This window comes from Vigna unguiculata, chromosome 5 (genome assembly GCF_004118075.2).
Source record: "Vigna unguiculata cultivar IT97K-499-35 chromosome 5, ASM411807v1, whole genome shotgun sequence".
NCBI classification, from domain to species: Eukaryota; Viridiplantae; Streptophyta; class Magnoliopsida; order Fabales; family Fabaceae; genus Vigna; species Vigna unguiculata.
Window position 1 is genome coordinate 15,112,475 of NC_040283.1, and position 18,853 is coordinate 15,131,327.

At 30.5% G+C, this 18,853-nt stretch overlaps 1 protein-coding gene across 1 annotated transcript; it reads right to left on the minus strand.

The window, feature by feature from the left end:
* Positions 1-775: 775 nt before the first annotated feature.
* On the minus strand, positions 776-6,069 carry LOC114183066 (pentatricopeptide repeat-containing protein At5g48730, chloroplastic). The gene is made up of 3 exons (XM_028069917.1): positions 5,594-6,069; positions 1,958-2,364; positions 776-1,523 (listed from the first exon to the last, which is right to left on the minus strand). Exons 1-3 carry the CDS (start codon positions 6,014-6,016, stop codon positions 809-811), a joined length of 1,545 nt encoding a protein of 514 aa, XP_027925718.1. The 5' UTR covers positions 6,017-6,069; the 3' UTR covers positions 776-808.
* Positions 6,070-18,853: the final 12,784 nt, after the last annotated feature.

An 18,853-nucleotide genomic window follows, 5' to 3' on the forward strand; every position in this document is an offset into this window, starting at 1 on the left:
TTTTAAAAATAATTTTAACTAGTTCATTTAACAATAAAAAACATATAAATTTAAAATTTGGAAATAAATTTTAGTAAAATTGAATGTGAAACACAAATTTAAATAAACTTAGTTATGTTAAAAATATATAATAAAATATCCATTTGAACAAAAATATCAAATTTAATATAAATATTTGTATAACATTTATATAAAAATTAATTTTTATTTCAATTTGAAGAGAAAGGAAATTGCACTATTTTTACATAAATAGGAACTAAATTGAAACAAAAATTAGAATACAGAGACTAAATTAAAAATAAAGAAAATAACATTTGAGATGACATTATCATTACCATATCACTCCGTCACTGCCATGTGACACGACGACAGCTTGACACATGACAAATTTTTTATTTTTTAAAAAAAATTCAAAAAAATAAATAAATAATAAAAAAATTTCAAAAATAAATAAAAATCCAAGAACTGACACATGACACCTCATTTAACGTTATTACTGTACCACTAACGAAAAAGATTAAATTGAGATCAAATTTTCCAAAACAATGACCAAATTAAGATTTTGCTATGAAAATGGGAACCAAAGACATAATTGGCATAATTATATATATATATATATATATATATATATATATATATATATATATATATATATATATATATATATATATATATAGCAACCCGCTTGAAGGTGAAAAGTTTGAAAACAACCCGCTTGAAAGTAGAAGGCATACAGCAAGCATGGAACTAAAATGATCATTGGCAGCCAAACAAATTGGAGCAAAAATATGAGTATATTTATTTTTTATCAGAAGTCAGGCTTATCCCTTTTCAGTGAAGGTCTAGTCACTGTTGGAAGGAGTTCTCTGATTTCCTTAGCATGACTATCCATACCATTAAAAGAATAAGCTTTAATCATGGTTCTATAAGTAATGATATCAGGTTTACAACCACTCTGTTCCATCATCTCAGGCACCCCTTTCATCTCAGCCAAACACCCTAACCTCCCATAAGCATCCACCAAGCAATTAAAGAATACAGTGTCCAGTAATACATCTGAATTCTCAACAAAACGCAGGACACCACCAATTTTTTCAGGCTTACCTGCATGTGCATAAGCCCTCACAAGTGAGCATAGTGTAACACAACTAGGTTTTATTCTCTCTGAACGCATTAGTCTAAACAAGTACTCCATCTGTTTGAGATCCCCAGCCTTCCCAAAAGCATCAATCATAATATTGAAGGTCACAATTGTCCAAGAGTAATGGTATCTCTGCATGTATTCCATCACAGCACTCATTTTCTTGTATTCCTCAGCCTTGCCATAGGAATCCAACAGAATGTTGAAGGTCTGAACATTAGGTTGGATTCCAGCAGTTTGGAACTTCTCATAACACTTCTCCATTGTTTCAATTTGTCCAATGTTGCCAAATGCCCTTAGTGTTGAATTCATGGTCCATGCATCAGGTTGGCAATCCCGGTCAGCAAGCATTTCCACAAGTATAGACTCCATTTCTGAAAACCTTTCAGAAAAAAGATAATTATATTACAGATATGCAAATATGATACTAAATCATGCTGCAGCTGGTTGCTGAAAGAATAACAAACTTAACAACTATATAAAAATGAAATAACTTGTATAACTCAATTTTACTTGGAATGGAAGAGGCAGGGGGGATTCAGGAATGCATGATGGTGCATCAGTGCCCAACATAAATACACCGTGAGAGAGCTCAGTTATGGCAATCATAGAGGCTAAGTGTACCAATACATTGACTACTTTTTCACCTCAAAAAAGTTTGAATCTCCGCTCTCTCAAATGCTTTTATTGTACCTAAATTCTAGAGTATGAGGTAAAAGTAGGGTAGTCAATTTAATAAATTTTCCAATTTCTGTTAGCAACCAGATTGTGGATGTATTACTTTCAGAAGGTATAGAGAGACAGGTAAAAGCTTACTTTCTTGCCTTCCCATAAGCATCAATAAGAGTATTGTAGGTAACCGTGTTGGGTTTGATTCCATGATTGGCCATGTCAGATAAAAGACTCTGAACTTTGTCAAAGGCAAAAACCTGTAAGCAAGATTTTATGAGGATAGAATAAGTCTGTACATCTGGCTGACAACCAGATGTATTCTTCATTTCGTCAAGAAGAGTGAAAGCTTTGTCCAAGAGACCACTCCTACTGTAGGCAGACAACAATGCAGTGTATGATTCACAGTCCAAAACACAACCCTCATCAACCATGGCTAGAAAGAGCTTATGAGCTTTCTCAGGTTGCCTACATTTTCCAAGCATGACTATTAACTTGATGTATATACCAGTGTTAGGTCTGTACCAGATCTGTTCACGCAGTAGTTCAAAAACCTGAAACCACGAGAGTATGCTTTAATATTATTACGAAGTCTTCCTATAGAAAGATAGTTCCACCAGAGCGTTTATGATAGAGTAAGTGCAAAAACATTTCAACCATAGTTTTAAATTCACGTTCTTAAATATGAAAACATACAAACTAACTTTTCACAGCAATCCAGTAAGATTTCCTCCATCAATTTAACTCTTCCTTATGCTGCCACATTTTTCAACTTATCTTCTAGATCCCAATGCAAATATGCTCCCCTGTATCTTTACTTTCTCCCTTCAACATTTCATATTTCCTGAACATGACCCAAATAAGTATTGACACTTACTTGCTTCCCTATATACTAGGGTACACACAGGTACAATGTATATGCATTTTTTAAATATGAATGATAATATATTAATAGGTGATAATAGTGTAATTTTATTAAATTAATATGTAAAATAAATTTATATTTATTAAGAATGAAGTGAAATGTTAAAAATAAAGTGAAATAAATAGATAAATTAATTGTTGATGAATGAAAAAAAAGAAAAAAGATAAACAGTTATATAGAAAATAGGTAAAAACAACCGTTAATTTTAAAAAATTTAATAAATAATTATATTGTAAAGGGTAGAATTGGTATTATGAAATGTGGACACAAAAGAGAGAATCATCTTGATATATTGTTATAGATATAAATACAGGAATAAAATAAAATATATAAAAGGAGGCAGAGAGGGGGGGACACCAACCTACTAACATACTCTTCAGCTAGCTGATAAATAAATGACATAAGGGTGAGAGGAAACATATAGCAGGATATAAACTTGTTAGGACTATGCCAATGAACACATTTACCATGTTCTACTACACAAATGAAAATAATCCCAATCCTTTGTTTTTTACATCTCTACATTAAGTTACTCGATTAATAAATGAGCTTTTTCAAGAAATATGCTTAACTCCCTTTACATCTAGCCAATGTACTACTTGTCCAAAAAAGCTGATCAATAGTCAATTAAACCAAAAATTAATATGGCCAAAGCTTTCTGTATGGGTATTTTTATCTACAGAGATCTTAAACAAAAGATAAACACTCCATGTGTTTGTAGGTATTTTTTCCTGACCCAGTATTTGTACAGGAATTTGATAGGCCAGCTGCATTTGATGTATGGCCAATTCTAATTTAGCAGAGAAACAAGGGAAGCAGAGACAGAAATATTGGGAATTAGAATGCACAGGAAAAGCCCGCTACAGTTCGGTCTAACTGAATTCACAGGAGGCAGTAGAAGATTAGAGAAAGGAGCGAGGTAACCATGGGGAATGGGGAAATTATGTAGGGAGCTAGATGGACCATTAAATCTATGATGGAAACTCACGAAGGATTAGTCCTTGGGAGTAGAGCACATTGAATTTGTGACTGAAACTCATCAGGGTTTAGTCCTATGGGAAGAGTAGCACTCTGTGCCTTTCTCCTTATTTTCCCCATGTTCATCTGCTATTTTTTGTTCTTTCAATTGCTGTATTTAGAGCATAATTATATATTTTTTCCTACATTTACGTTGTTAGGGAAACGGATATATTGTTTCATCCATCAAAGTTACACTTTCTTATGAATCAGTCTCACTTGTTTTCCTCTTCACATCCATTTATTGAACTACTTACTTAAATGTTAACCAAAATTTAATTGTAAGATTATCATAATCAAAATTTCTCATCCTTCTCATCCTTTTCTTTTATATTCTAATTTTCCCTTCCCATGTTTTTATGGAAAAGTTGAGTAATTACAATCTCAAACAACTGAGCAAACACCAAATTCCAAACTCATTTCCACGGCCACAAAATAACCCATTTAGTTTGAATTTGAACAGAAACGTAGTCAACTCCAAAACTTACAAGCATGGAGTCCTGCGGTAACAGAAAAATCCGAGACTAACGATTCATAGTAAGAATACTTGCCTAAACTCTATTTGCATTCTCTAGCCCAAACTGCTGTAGAATCAATTGCCACATGATGAAAACTCAACTTCCATCCCTCACAAATCATTCAGAGTCTCATACATATCAGTTTCCTTCCCTGCTTTCCATCTTCAAATCTTTGCACTATAACTTCCATATCTGAAAAAATTACACACCCATCTATCTGTTTCACCTTAAAATTCAACAACGCTATGTTAAATTAAGCCCAACTCTCATTTCATTTTTATCAAATATAATCACATAGTGTAAAATATAAAAAAAATGGGCCTGTGTTCTCTTCCCTAAGTCGTCAATCCAACACTAAGTCTTCGTTTATTTACTGTTTTCGAATACAAGTTCTCTATTTTCAAAAATTTAGTTTGTTTTATAAACACATTAGAAAGTGTTTGCTTCTACATACATTTCTGTTTTCTAAAAGTTTGTCAACACTTGAACATAGCACAAGTGATGGAAAGCTTAGAACACTGGAGAAAGGGTTGAGGAGGGAAGCTGGGAGTGGGGGGAATATGATGGATGGAGCTAGTGAAGAGGGGCACAACGAATATGTTATTATTAAAATGCAACTTATCACCTACATATTATCATTCAAATATAAATTAATTCTTATACGCAGAGACTAAATTGTACTTTAAGTTTAAAGATAACATTAAAAAATGGATAAGTGACCCATTTAAGTGAGGCACTATCAATTTAGTCTTTTGAATAAAAAAATCCAATTTATTCCTTAAATATTTAAAAAAAATTCAAATTGATCTCTCATATTATAGCTTAATAACCAAATAGTCCCTGATTTACTATCAAATTGACCCTTAAAAATATATTTTCACGACAAAGAAAAGTTAACCATAGGACTTACTTACAGGACTCTTTTTACATATGAAGGGATTAAAATAAATGTTTAAGGACTCTTTTTAACAGGGATTAAAAAAATGTTTAGCTCTTTGAAGGATTAAATTACCATAGTCTCACACCATCTACGGACCAAATTGTTCATTTACCCTTAAAAATCTATTTGAAACAGGTGGAGTGTTAAAGAGAAGAGTTGTTTGAAATATTGTTTTAGTTCATAAAATTTGAGGACTAACATGAAACAGAAAAAGGACCAATATTTATTTATTTTTATCGGTCCATTTATCCCAATTTAGAAGAACAATTTGAGTATTCACCCAAATTCAACCTCAATGTCATTCACATTCCAAGCTAATAGACGACATAGAACAACCCAACAAAACCCACATAGAAGAAGAGAAGCAAAGAAAGTTGATAAACCTTGAGAGCGGATTCCCAGCGCAGAGCTGCGACTCTTTCGTGGAGTGCTTCAAGGACAGTTCTGGGAAGAAGCTTCTTGGAGTTGATGGGACCCTTCTTCTTTCTGCCACTCTTATCAATCACGGCCTTTGTGGCCTCTCTCCACAGAATCACCGATACCGCTTTCTGCGACGCTATCTTTCCGTCCCTCAATTCCTTCCGCTCCTTCGCTTCCCGCTTCTTCAGCTCCTCCAACTCCCTCGCTATTCGCCGAGTCCGCTCGTCCACCACCGTCAGCGCCGTAGAGGAGGGAGATGAAGAGGGTTCCGGGTCGGGTCGGGACGACACCTGGACCCTTGTTGAGGCGGTTCGACGGGCGGAGATTGGTGGAGGGAAAAGAGGGACGCCGGGTGTGGTGGTGGAGAGTGATGCTGCTGCTGCCATTGGGTTTTGGTTGGTCTCAAGCCTCCATACAGACCAGAAATATCCGTTTGTTGAAATTTTGTTTTTTAGATTATACAAGTGAATATTCACTTTTAGTGATAAAATAAAAAATTGTTAATAATTGAATACAAATTTTTTTTGTAAAAACTTAAAAAGTAAAATAATAAAATAAAATATATTGATATAAGATAAAATTAGTAAAAAGTAATGTACACTAAAATAATTGTTACAAAACGAATATAATGATAGAATAATTTTTTTTTAAAAAAGTTTAAAAAATAAAATAGATTAATAAAAATAAAATTGTATGATTAAAAACCGAATTCCATGAATATATATATATATATATATATATATATATATTATAAAGAAATATCATTTTTGTGTATTTTGTTATTTTAATTTTATCTTTAATTATTATTTTATAAATAGTTTAGTTTTAATGGATGTTCTAAATACATACCTCTTTTGTTTTTAACCGTCACTTTCAAAACTTTTTTTTTGTATATATTTTAATTTTTCTAATTTTATATTTAATATCTATTTTAAAAATTAATTATATATTTTTTATTAATCTTAATTTAAATTTATATGAAAATTTAAAAACGCGAACACACGTGAGCGACATCGCTTGTGTTTTCGTTAATAAATATAAATGTTCTTCACTTCGTTTAAGCAAGCATTGATCTCCTTCTACCAATTGTTTTATCTTATCTTTTCTTTATATTATTTTTTATTCTTATTTTTATTTCATTTTTATATATAAACTATGATGTAGTGATAATTTAATTTGTATCACGTATCCATATCCGTATTTATATTTTATACTTTAGTATTATAAGAAAACTCTTAAATAATGACCAATTTTAGTGATGAAAAATATATTTAGAGACTAATTTTCTAATTAAAGACACATTTTTTTTAGCCAAAACCTTGGTAGCTAATGTTAGTGACCAATTAAGAAACCAATTCATAATAAAAACTATTTTAATTACCAATTTAGAGATCAATTATAATTTTTAGAAACTATTTTAGTTATCAATAATTTTTAATTTATAAATTGATATCCAAATTGTTTTGGCCACTAAAATTGGTCATTGTTAAAGGATTTTCTTGTAGTGTAGAATACTTTACCGATAATTATCAATGAAGAATCTAATTTATAAAGTAGTAATAGTTTTATGATGATGATAGTTTATATATTTTTTTTGTTAACATTTAATATATTTGATTTTAATTTGTATTTAGACAATAGCAATCATATATTTACAAAGTTTTTAAGAATTTTGTACATTTTTTAATATGCATATATCACTTGTTGTATCCTATTATTTTCATAATAAGCGTATCAGATATGTGTCATATCCAATTACACGTATCATATCTATGTATCATAGGATGCAAATATTCACACCTAATCCCATGAATTATATATAAGTTTAGTGGAGAGTATCTTTGATATTCTTGTTTGTTTTATAAATTCTAAAAATCTAAACAAATTCAAATTTCAATACTAAATTAAGTTAAAACATAATTAGACACTCATAAAGAAAACTTCACCCAAGAACACACTTTTAACCAAAAACCTTAATCTTCAATCACAAAATTGTTTCAAACAGTTTTGAAATCCATCCATCAAATCATAATTAACACAAAAGTATTGCTAGAAAATGTCAAGTGTTGTTTAATCTCATACATAAGGTACAAATCCTTTCTAAATGCCAATAATAAGAATGATTAAGTGGTGACAACATTTTGGTTGCACAAAATATTGATCAAAATTTAACAAGTTAACTAAACTTAATGCAATATAGCCAACTGATGAGCCATTATTTTCCCCTATTTTTTTAGTTTTATGTACCAATCTTAATTGTTGATTTGTGCTTAATTGTCTTTTGTTAGTGCATATTGTTTTCAGGTTTTATGTACCAAGCTTTATGTACCAATCTTAATTGTCTTTTGTTGATTCCCCATATTTATTAATTGTTTTCAGGTTTTGTTATCAAGCAATTTTGAGCTTGGGCATTAATTTTAGGCTGAAGAAAGGAGTGCCACGTCATATCAAAGTGTCATATTAGCTACCATTAAGATTAGTTCTATTTTTCTTTTGTTGTATTTTATTGGGCCAAAATGAGCCCAAAACCAAGGGTAGCTTAGGGTTTGTAGTGGGTCTGATGTGACCACGTGAGAGAGCTCCATACTTAGGTTCTCATGTTTTTAAAACACAGTCTCCATTCTGTTTTCACGTTCTGAACAACACCCACTTGGGGATTTCACGTTCTACATTTGGACAACAACCCAACTTAGGGTTTTTGTTTTTTCTACCCAGTTCACATTTTTTAGCTCTTCTACATCATTGGTTCACTTCTTCCTTTTAATTCTATTATGCATTTTCGTTTTTCATTGAGCTGTAACTCCATATCTATGGAGTACTAAACTCTCTGTATTGATTTCTTGAAGAGAATGCATGGGCTTTGAAGTTTTGTTTTGTTAAGTTAATGGTTAGTTTATGTTTGCTCTTCATCATCTTAATCTATGTTTAATGAATGAAACTAATCTATGTATGCTTAATATACAGTTTGGGTATTTGTGTTAACTCAACTTGTTCATGCTTAATGATTGTAGTTTGTGTTATTGACACGATTTCAAATTTATGGATGTGTACATTACTTAATTGCATGATGAAACTTGTTTTAAACTCCTTTTAGTTGAGAGTAAAACATGACCCTAATTTTGTAACCTATGATAAGTGAAATTGCATTTGTGTGAGGGAGTCAATACATTTTATATTGTTTATTTGTCATTATTAAACTAATTGTGTTTTGAATATGCCAAAGCCTCTTGACTTGTGTTAGATTGGAAGCTTTGATTGAAAATAGTGGTCAATGGGAGACGACCTAAGAAGAACTCCTTATACTAGATTTTAAACTGTTTATTTGGTTGGGTACAATTTATTTGGTTAGGTACAATACCGATTACTAACCCTGTCGAATCTCACAAGGACACAATTGTAGGAATGTATTCATTACTAAACATCACTCTCTTCTAAAAAAATGGACATGTTTGACAATGACTTAATAATTATAAAACAAAAGAGTGATAAAATAAATTGAAACAAAATAATAAAATTTAAATGACTATAACTTTTTTATGGTTTAATTACTCGTATGGTACCTACTTTAGTAGAGGTGTATCAATCTGGTACCTGGTTTTTAAAAAGTGTCAATTGCATCCCAACTTTTAAAAAAGTGCTTCAATTAGGTCCCTTCCAGACGGGGTTGACTAACGCTGTTAACAACGTGCCACGTGTCAGTCTGTGGTTTTTTTGTTTTTTTTTTATTTTTTCTTTAATTTTTTAATTTTTTTGAAAAAAATTACAAAATGTCATATGACAGGTGTAATATCCCTAAGGAATATTACGAAATTTTAATAAATAAAATAGGAAAGAAAAATTAAATACCTCATTTAATATAATACCATTTCTAAAAAACACGGGAAATTTAAAACTTTAATATACATGTAATAACAACAGGAGTCCATAATTTATAAAACTGAAATAATATTCAAATGGCTCCCAAAAGGTTACATAATTATCTCAAAACCAAAATAATAAACATATATACAAAATCCCATGCTATCCCTCGCTCCGAGTCTAAGCATCTCCTGACCCACCTGTCAAATCATCTGCTCCCGGATAACGAGTTATCCGATCATCGCCACACACACACACAAAAAGGGTGAGCTATGCACAATAATTAAAAATACACATGAAATAAATATGCCACCCATCCCAAAATAACATAATTAAATATCTCATTGTTTTCAAATTACCCATCCATGAACTCATAGTCCTTCATGAGTCAATTACATGAACTAGGTCTTGGGACTTCACTGTGCTTCCACGAAACTAACCCATTTGTGGTCCAACCCTACGAGTCTATCCCGATCATAGTCCTGCCCTACAGACTCCTCGTCTGTAGTAAATCATCCAAGCCTTCTCAACTTGGACCCTGGCACGTACGCAATCACCATACTATGGACTCCTTGCCCAATAGTAGCCGACGGGAACATAACAGTTCCTTGCCCATCGTGCGTCCGACGCATGTAATCACCATACTAAGGACTCCTCGCCCATTAGTAGCCGACAGGAACTCAACCAGTTCCATGCCCATCATGCGTCCAACCATCAAGCACATCTCAGACCCCTATTGGACTTAGTCTTTCAAGCCCAAACACCACAAACACAAGCATATAATTCCAATCCTTTAGGAAATAACAAGCAAACAGTCCAAACAGTGCACAAACACATGACTACGCGCCATTCTCGCTTAAGCAATGTCAATTCGCCCAAGCTAAAGCCTCGGTCTTGCTTAGGTTAGCCCACCTCGCCTAAGCGAGTGTGTAACAGTGGCTGTACCTCGCCATCTCGCTTAGGCGAGCTCTCCTCGCCTGAGCGAGACCTCTAGTCGCTCGAAACACACAAAGCCCCTCGCTTGGACGAGGATTCACTCAACAAAACACAAAGTCTCATCGCGACCTCGCTTAGGCGAGCCATTCTCGCCTAAGCGAGCATACTTGTCGCTCAGAACCCCAAAACCTCTCGCCTGGGCGAGAAGTCGCGCTCAAAACATCCAGGTTTCCTCGCGACTTCGCTTGGGCGAGTGTCTCTCGCCTGAGCGAGAGATTGAGTCGCTCAACCCCGTCCATGGTCGCCTAAGCGAGAAACACGAACCAGAACCAAAAATGAGACTCTGCAACTCTCGCTTAGGCGAGATGGACTCGCTTGGGCGAGACTTGCAGGGTTTCGAGTCTGTTCAAGCACACAATTCACTCTAAACAATGCACAAACATACCAAAACACATTCCTATTCATACCAAATCAATTTACACATATTGCAACAACACATAGGCATAGTATAGACTCCATAAAATTCCCAAATTCCAAGTTTCACACCATTCCCACATATAGAGTGTATAAACCCCTTTCCTTCATGCATTTAGTCCAAAATTCAAATAAAACAGTACCAAACTCACAACCCACAAATTTCAGTGCATAATTTCATCAAAATCATACAATAACATACAACAACACAAATTTCGGGTTCAACTCCCCTAACCTGAATTCTTGATTGAAATTGAGAAGGGAATAAGGATTCCTTGGTTCACCAAATTCTTTGCTTCCACCTCTCTCTCCCAACTCAGCCCTTGCACACCCAATTCAACCTCTCACTCTTCCAATTTTCGCTCTCCTCTCAAGCCAAAACGAAAATAATTGTAGAAACCCTCCTTTCCACCTCAAATTTGCCTTTTATATGTGTCTTATGATTGGGTTAAAGGGCTGAAACGAATTTAGGCTTTTTGGTATGGTTAAGTCTCATTTAATTATCATTATAGGATGATTTTTAGCCCCTCGGCTTCCCCTTCTAGGTTTTCTTTTGCCCTCTCATATTCCCTCCAAAACTTTAAAAAAATAAAGTTCCAAATTCCATCCCAACCAAGTTTGAACCCACAACCCATCAATTATTATATCAAATGCACAACCAATCCAACCAAGTCAAGTTTTGTGATACACTCCAATTATTATAAGCTTACAATACCAATTCCATACTCATACATATTATTAAAATTAATAATAAAACAACAACACATAATTGGCATACATAATACTCAAACCCAAGTTCTCTCACACAAACCAAGTACTCTCAACCACTTGAGCTAATACTTTTCCACATCACATCAAACAATAATTAATGCCATAAAGGCTCTTTCTACTCGCATCTATTAATTAATTAATTATTGAATTGTTGGATTGTTAGTGTCATTATCAGATGTCATTGTGTTGATTTTGATTTAATCCTCATATATGTTTTTTTGTTCAATTTAGTACCTATTTATGTGTATCTGATTCAATTTTGTCCTAATTTTTTTTAATAATTAAAATATTTTTGCAGTCCATTTTTTATAAGATTAAAACTAATTAAGTATAAATACTTTTACAAAATTAAGTACTAATATTTATATTGTTTATCTCAATTTCAAACCAAATTTATTATTTGTATAAATGTTATACTAATATTTTTTTATTAAAAACGACTTTTTAACATATTACTTTATTAATTACTTTTTTATTAAGTACTCATGTTTTGTTAATTATTATTATTTTTCAAAAATAGAACAATAATTTCTCTTACTAATTTTAAACCAAAATTTTTATTTGAATGAATGTTATACTAATTTTTTTTTATTAAAAATGACTTAATAAAATGACTTTTACCACTAAATTTTAATATAAATATCAAATACTTAATTTTTGTAAAAATTTTATACTTAATTACTTTTAATTTTATAAAAAATAGATTTTAATTATTAAAAATAATTGGGTCAAAATTGAATCAGAGACAGTAGGGACTAAATTGAATCATTAAGACATATATGAGGACTAAATCCAAATCAACACAATGTCATCCATCTAATAATGACACTAACATGTGACATTGCAATGCCATGTGGCACTAGCAATGTCACATGTCACACACATGGACTTGACACGTGGCATTGTAATGTCAAGTGGTACTGACAATGCCACGTGTCACACACAGGGACCTGACACGTGGCATTTTTTAATTTTTTTTTTCAAAAATTATAAAATAAATAAATAAATAAATAAAATCATAAACTGACACGTGGCACGTCGTTAACGACGTTAGTCAACTTGGTCTGAAAGGGACCTAATTGAAGCACTTTTTCAAAAGTTGGGATGCAATTGATACTTTTTTAAAACCGGGTACCAGATTGACACACTTCTACCAAAGTGGATACTATACGAGTAATTAAACTTTTTTCTATTTATTTTTAGTAATTATAAAACAAAAGAGTGATAAATAAGTTGAAAAAAAAATAATGAAAATTTAAATAACTATACTTTTTTATTTATAATGATTATGAAACAAAATAGTGATAAAATAAATTGAAAAAAATAATGAAAATTCAAACAACTAAAATTTACTAAAATAGCAAAGAAAACTCGAGAGCTTTAAACATTTTGAAATGAAAATACATCAATTTATAATGATTATGACAAATTGAAAGAACCCACAAAAGTGATTAAAAATGCTAAGTTCTAAAATGTTAAATTAAATTTAAATCAATAACCATGAATGGATGATGAAGCCTATGACTATTTGAATAAATGCCTAAAACTAATAGCTAAAATTGAATGCATACAATATCAATTAAATTAAAATGTTGAAATATATATAAACTTAAATTAAGTTAATAATTTGTCGGAATCCAATGATGAGGAAAGTTGAATGCAAGCTGAACTAAGAAATCATAAGTTGAGAATGCTAAAGGCGAAAAGTGAATGTAATACTTAAATAAATAAAAATAATAAATTATTTGGATGCTCATTTTATAATGATTGTATTGTATTAAATGTGGTGGTGAGTGGCGTGGGTATAAAAGTGGTGTGTGAGTAAATATAATAAAATAAAAGTGTGGATGGAATTGTGAAAAAAAATAAAAATGAAGTAAGTCGAGTATTGGAATTACATAGAATGGTCGAATAAAAGAAATTAGACCGAAAATTCCAAATAAATAAAGAAACTTGAATAAATATAAAACTAGATATTAAATAGAAAATGGAAATTATATTAATAAGAGAACTAATCGAAAAAGTGACAGTGATTCTTTGCTATTTGACCAAACTAACAATGTATTGAAGAAAAGAAGGGAGAAAGAAGAGATATTTTGCCCTTTTATCCACACACTATGCTTTGTTCCCAAGTCTCACATTTATAGGAGACTCACCAACAACACTGTTAGATAAATAGAATGAAAATTAATTACTATGAAATAAAACTAATCGGAGCAATTAAATCTTTTCCAATTTTAATGATACACAGATTGTATTTCATTTAGTTCTTGAAATTTTTAATTTAACTAAATTGGCTTGTAGTAATTAATTTTATTAATTAACAATCTTTCATTTGTAATGTTTAGAAAATGGTTTGACGAAATGGAATAACACATTGGCCCTTGGAGCATCCTCTGATGAATTGGGAATGGATGAAGTTGGGCCTTGCGTTTGATAATTGTTATGCATTTGATGGCATAAGAAAAAGAGAAATATGCATTGTGTATCATGAATGCATGCATTGATGCTAAAATTATGTAAAATGCGACAAATTTAGTAAAATTGAAATATGCTATGTTTTTATTAAAATATATTAAATGCATGATTTATTAGGTGAATAATTAGCTTAAAATATGATATTAGATCAATAAATAAAAAGCAGAATGAGATACATCGCAAAGCTTGACACTTAATCAACAATAGTGGAAAAAGAGTAATTTATATGACAATATTAATGTCTAACCTAAAAGAACACAACATAAAAATGGGCAATTGCATTTTTGCAATTATTTTTTTTTATGTGGGATATCTTAGGGTTTGATGTAAATTTAAAAATATACATCGTATGACGTCATAATTTAATATAAATTTTGAAATGGACTATCTATATTTTTGGTCCCTAAATTTTAATACGAAATTTGAATTTGTCGCCTTATTTGAAATTTTGATAAAGTTAAGTCTCTAAACTTTAATAATGAATGAATATAGTCTTTTTAATACAATTATGTTAAACTTTTTGACATGTCAAACACATTTTTCAATATACATTGAAGCAAGAACATGTCAAACGGGTAAACAACTCAAATGCTATCATAAAACGTGTTTGACCTATAAAAAAATTTAATATAAATTAGTTAAAAGGACTATATCCATTTCTTTTAAAGTTTGAGGGCAAAAATATATTAAAATTTCACACAATGACGAATTTCAATTTTCCATCAAAATTTAGGAACTAAAAATATACTTAATTATTTTGAAATTTACGTCAAACCCCATGGCATCCAACATAAATTTATTTATATATTTGAATGAAACCCTTATTTTCCCCACTTCTCCTTCTTATTGTCTACATTTTGACTATCTTATCTTTAACATTTTTCTTGAAATCCTTTAAAAATTTACTATATTTTCACTTAAGTATTAACTAAATGTTAATTTGAATGAACTTTCATCATTACATTTATATTTATTCATTATTTTCTATTTCATCTCTTAAAAATTATTTATATTAAAACTTATAGTTATATAATTAAAAAATTGTTACTAAAATATTTGAAACACAGTACATAACTTGAAAGGATAATGATGCTTTAATATACTTTTTTTGACCCATTTTTAACCTACAACTTCAATCACCATTAAATTATCACATCACATCACTAAAAAAATTAAAAAAAGATGATCTAATGGTGATTAAAGCAATAGATTAAAAGTGGGTAAAAAAAAGTGGGTTTAAATATCATTTTTCTAACTTGAAACATGAAAACATAGACTCAGCACCTGATTTAACATTATTGTAAACATAAATGGATTGCAACATATGCAACATCCTAACCAATTACATTAAATCATGCTATCTAATACACTTTTTATTTATTTATATTGTTTCAAACACAATACATGCAACATTCAAATCATGGATTATAATTTCCATCGTGAGGTATATCTCTCATCGCCGTTTCGGTTCCACCAACCTTCTACTTTGAAAATTTTCACATAACCTATGAAGAAACATATAATTAAGAATTTACATAATATTCAAGATTTTATCGTAACATCACCTCACTTGAAGTGTGTTTGGAAGCATGAATAATATTCTAAGTGAAGGCAACCTTTCTATTTGAATAAGTGATTTCAATAAATACTTATACACAAAAGAAAATAAGAAAGTATATTTATTGAATCTAAAATGATTAGAAAAGTGAAACCAAAATAGGATATAGTTGGATCATATTTTGAGCAAATCCTAAATGTTAATTCGGAAACAGAGTTTTTCATTATGAAAAATACCATTTGTAATATAAAAAGTTTAAGATAATAAGTATGAGAATAAAGATCACTTTTAACCCAAAATATTAAAATAATAGATACGTAAGTATTGTATAAATTAATTATAAACCATGGATTAAATTAGATCTTGTCCTAGAAGAATAAAAACAGTTATTAAAATACATTTAACTCCTCAAACTGAATAATTGACATGAGCAAATTCATGATTATTAAAACTATCGTAGCTACTTGGGATAAAATAAATAAATTATATTTTTAGAGAAATGAAAAATGGTATTATCTTCTTTGCGTGTGATTTAAACTCACCAATTAATATTTGTTTTTAACTTATATCTAAATAAAACAAACGCTACTATTCTTATATTGTTATTTGTTTTCAGTGGCAGAGCTTCCGTCTCATTGAGGTATATTGCCCCCTAAATTATATATATATATATATATATATATATATATATATATATATATATATATATATAATTTGTTTTTCTCATTTTATAAAATCTAAACAAATTGAATTCAAGCTTCAATACTAAATCAAGCTACAACATAACAAGACACTCACAAAAAAACTGCACCCAAACCCAAAAATTATAATCTCCATTCATAAAATCACTTTTTCAAATAATGTTGAAATTCACCCATTAAATCACAATAAACACAAAAGTACTATTAAAAACTGCTAAGTGTTGTTTCATTTCACAAATAAGGTACGACAGGCAAAAAACAAGCATGACTAAGCTTATACTCGAACCAACAACACTGATGGAAAAAGAACTTACGTAAAAAAAAATGTCCAACGTAAAATAGTAGTGGTATTTTTGCAATTAAAAAAATCTGTCTATGGGATGTTCTAGGATTCAATGTAAATTTGAAAATATATATCACATAACGCCATAATCAAACATTAGTTTTGAAATTTATGTTAAACCCTAGGAAATCCGACATAAATTTGTTTTTATCTTTGAAAGAAAACCCTTTTTTCCCACATATCACAATGTCGACATTTTGTCTATTTACTTCGACTGTGACAATCTTCATCTGCGACATTTTTCACAAAATCCCTCTCAAAATTTATCATATTTTTTCTTAAATCTCAGCTAAATGTTAATTTGAATGAACTTTCTTTCTTACATTTATATAATCATTATTTTCTATTTCATCTTTTAAAAAATATTTAAATTGATACTTACGGTCATACAATGTAAAAATATTGCCACTAAAGAAAATCCTACAAACATTAAACCATATTTGGCTTCTTCAAACAAATTGTTAATCAAGTTATTTTTACCCCTACAAATAATTATAAGAACTTTTAGTTTTGTATATTTGTAAAATAAGCCAACACATTTTAATTTAGGTGTAAAGTAAATTGAAAACACCTTTTACATCCATCAAAATATGGGACAACCTACATCAAATTAAAATTTAACTATTCCAGGTACACCGTTATCAACTCACCTACCATATATAAATCTAGCTACCAATTTCATAAAAAAAACATTTACCCACCTTAAAATTTCATACATCTTAAGCTAAGATCCAATGACCACCATCATGAGTCCCTTATCTTTTCCTTACATGGTATAACACTTTTATCATCAATGTTCTATTACTTTACCTTTTATTTTAATATTTTTTTATTCACATGTTTTCACAAAAATTGTTTAAATAATCTACAACATTATCAGGATCCTCGATACATATTTTTATGGCTAATTTTTATGTGTAGGTAAAGATGACGACTACATCTAAAGTAGCAATGATTTTATTATTAATGATGATAATGCTCTTTAGCAAAACACACTCAGTAGTTTTAGAATCTGATGAAATCGTATCAAGTCAGCCACTTTTCTATTTGAAAAAAATTGAAGTTGGACTAGGAAAAATTGCAGTGAAAACATTTTTAGATATTGATTTTTCAAAGGGTCACATTGGGTCAAGAGTTTTGATGTTGAAGTAGTTGATGAAGAGAGTAATTCTGTACCTTTGTATGAAGCTTACCTTTATTATTGGTTTGCTATAAAATATATAGAAAATATTACCATGTCACCCTACAATAAACAAACTCACGACCTCTGCAATAGTAAATGATGGTGCGTGCCAAGGTTTTTTACTTCCACGTTATTGGGAGTTAGGAGCATAATGACGGGTAACATTCAATTTTTCAGTTGCAACCTTAAGCACAATATCATTCAATTTTTTTCCATAAAAAAAAGAATGCATTTTAAGTACCAAAGAAAGATTAACAACATTATGGGATGGAGATAAATGAAGTGAATTCAGAAGATACTGAAGCAGGAAAAGGGATTGAAGATTGTGATCCTTGAAACTCCACATTCATTCTTACATCTATTGAAGAGCAACTACATCAGATTTCTCACTTTGCTCTGGTACTTGATGAATTGTAGGTAGGTATTATGACTCAGAAATAAAACCACAAGGTAAATTTGTTAGAATCATTTTACATTGGAATCACTTCTATTATTAAAAGATTCTAGTTTTCTCATTGATCAACAACATTTACATTTATGAATACTGAAAGTTTGAACAGACTAAGAAATTAAGAGATACAATTATCATACTGACTTTTAAATTAAAAGTGCCGATAACTTAAGACTATGAATACATTTAGCAAACTGAAACAGAAAATATAAGGTCATGTTAATTCATAAAGTAAATATTTATGATGATTACAATGGAGGAAAAACAAGAAAAAGGCAAAAAAAAATCTACAAAATGGGGCAAAACACCTATTTATATTGTCAGCAATCAGCACTGAACACCCCCGAAGAGGACTCAATTCAGTTTCTTGGAACCAATTCCAATGCTGAGTTCTTTACTCATTCTGGGAAATGCTGTAAGAGAATAGGTTGTGACTGTGCTTGATTCACCTTTCTTAGAGCTCTTATTTT

Coding starts and splice junctions, on each gene's coding strand:
- LOC114183066 (XM_028069917.1), bottom strand. CDS start 6,016: ATGGCAGCAGCAGCATCACTCTCCACCACCACACCCGGCGTCCCTCTT. Junction 2,365..5,593: donor GCTGGGAATCCGCTCTCAAG/GTTTATCAACTT, acceptor TCGTGGTTTCAG/GTTTTTGAACTACTGCGTGA. Junction 1,524..1,957: donor GCTTATGGGAAGGCAAGAAA/GTAAGCTTTTAC, acceptor TTTTTCTGAAAG/GTTTTCAGAAATGGAGTCTA.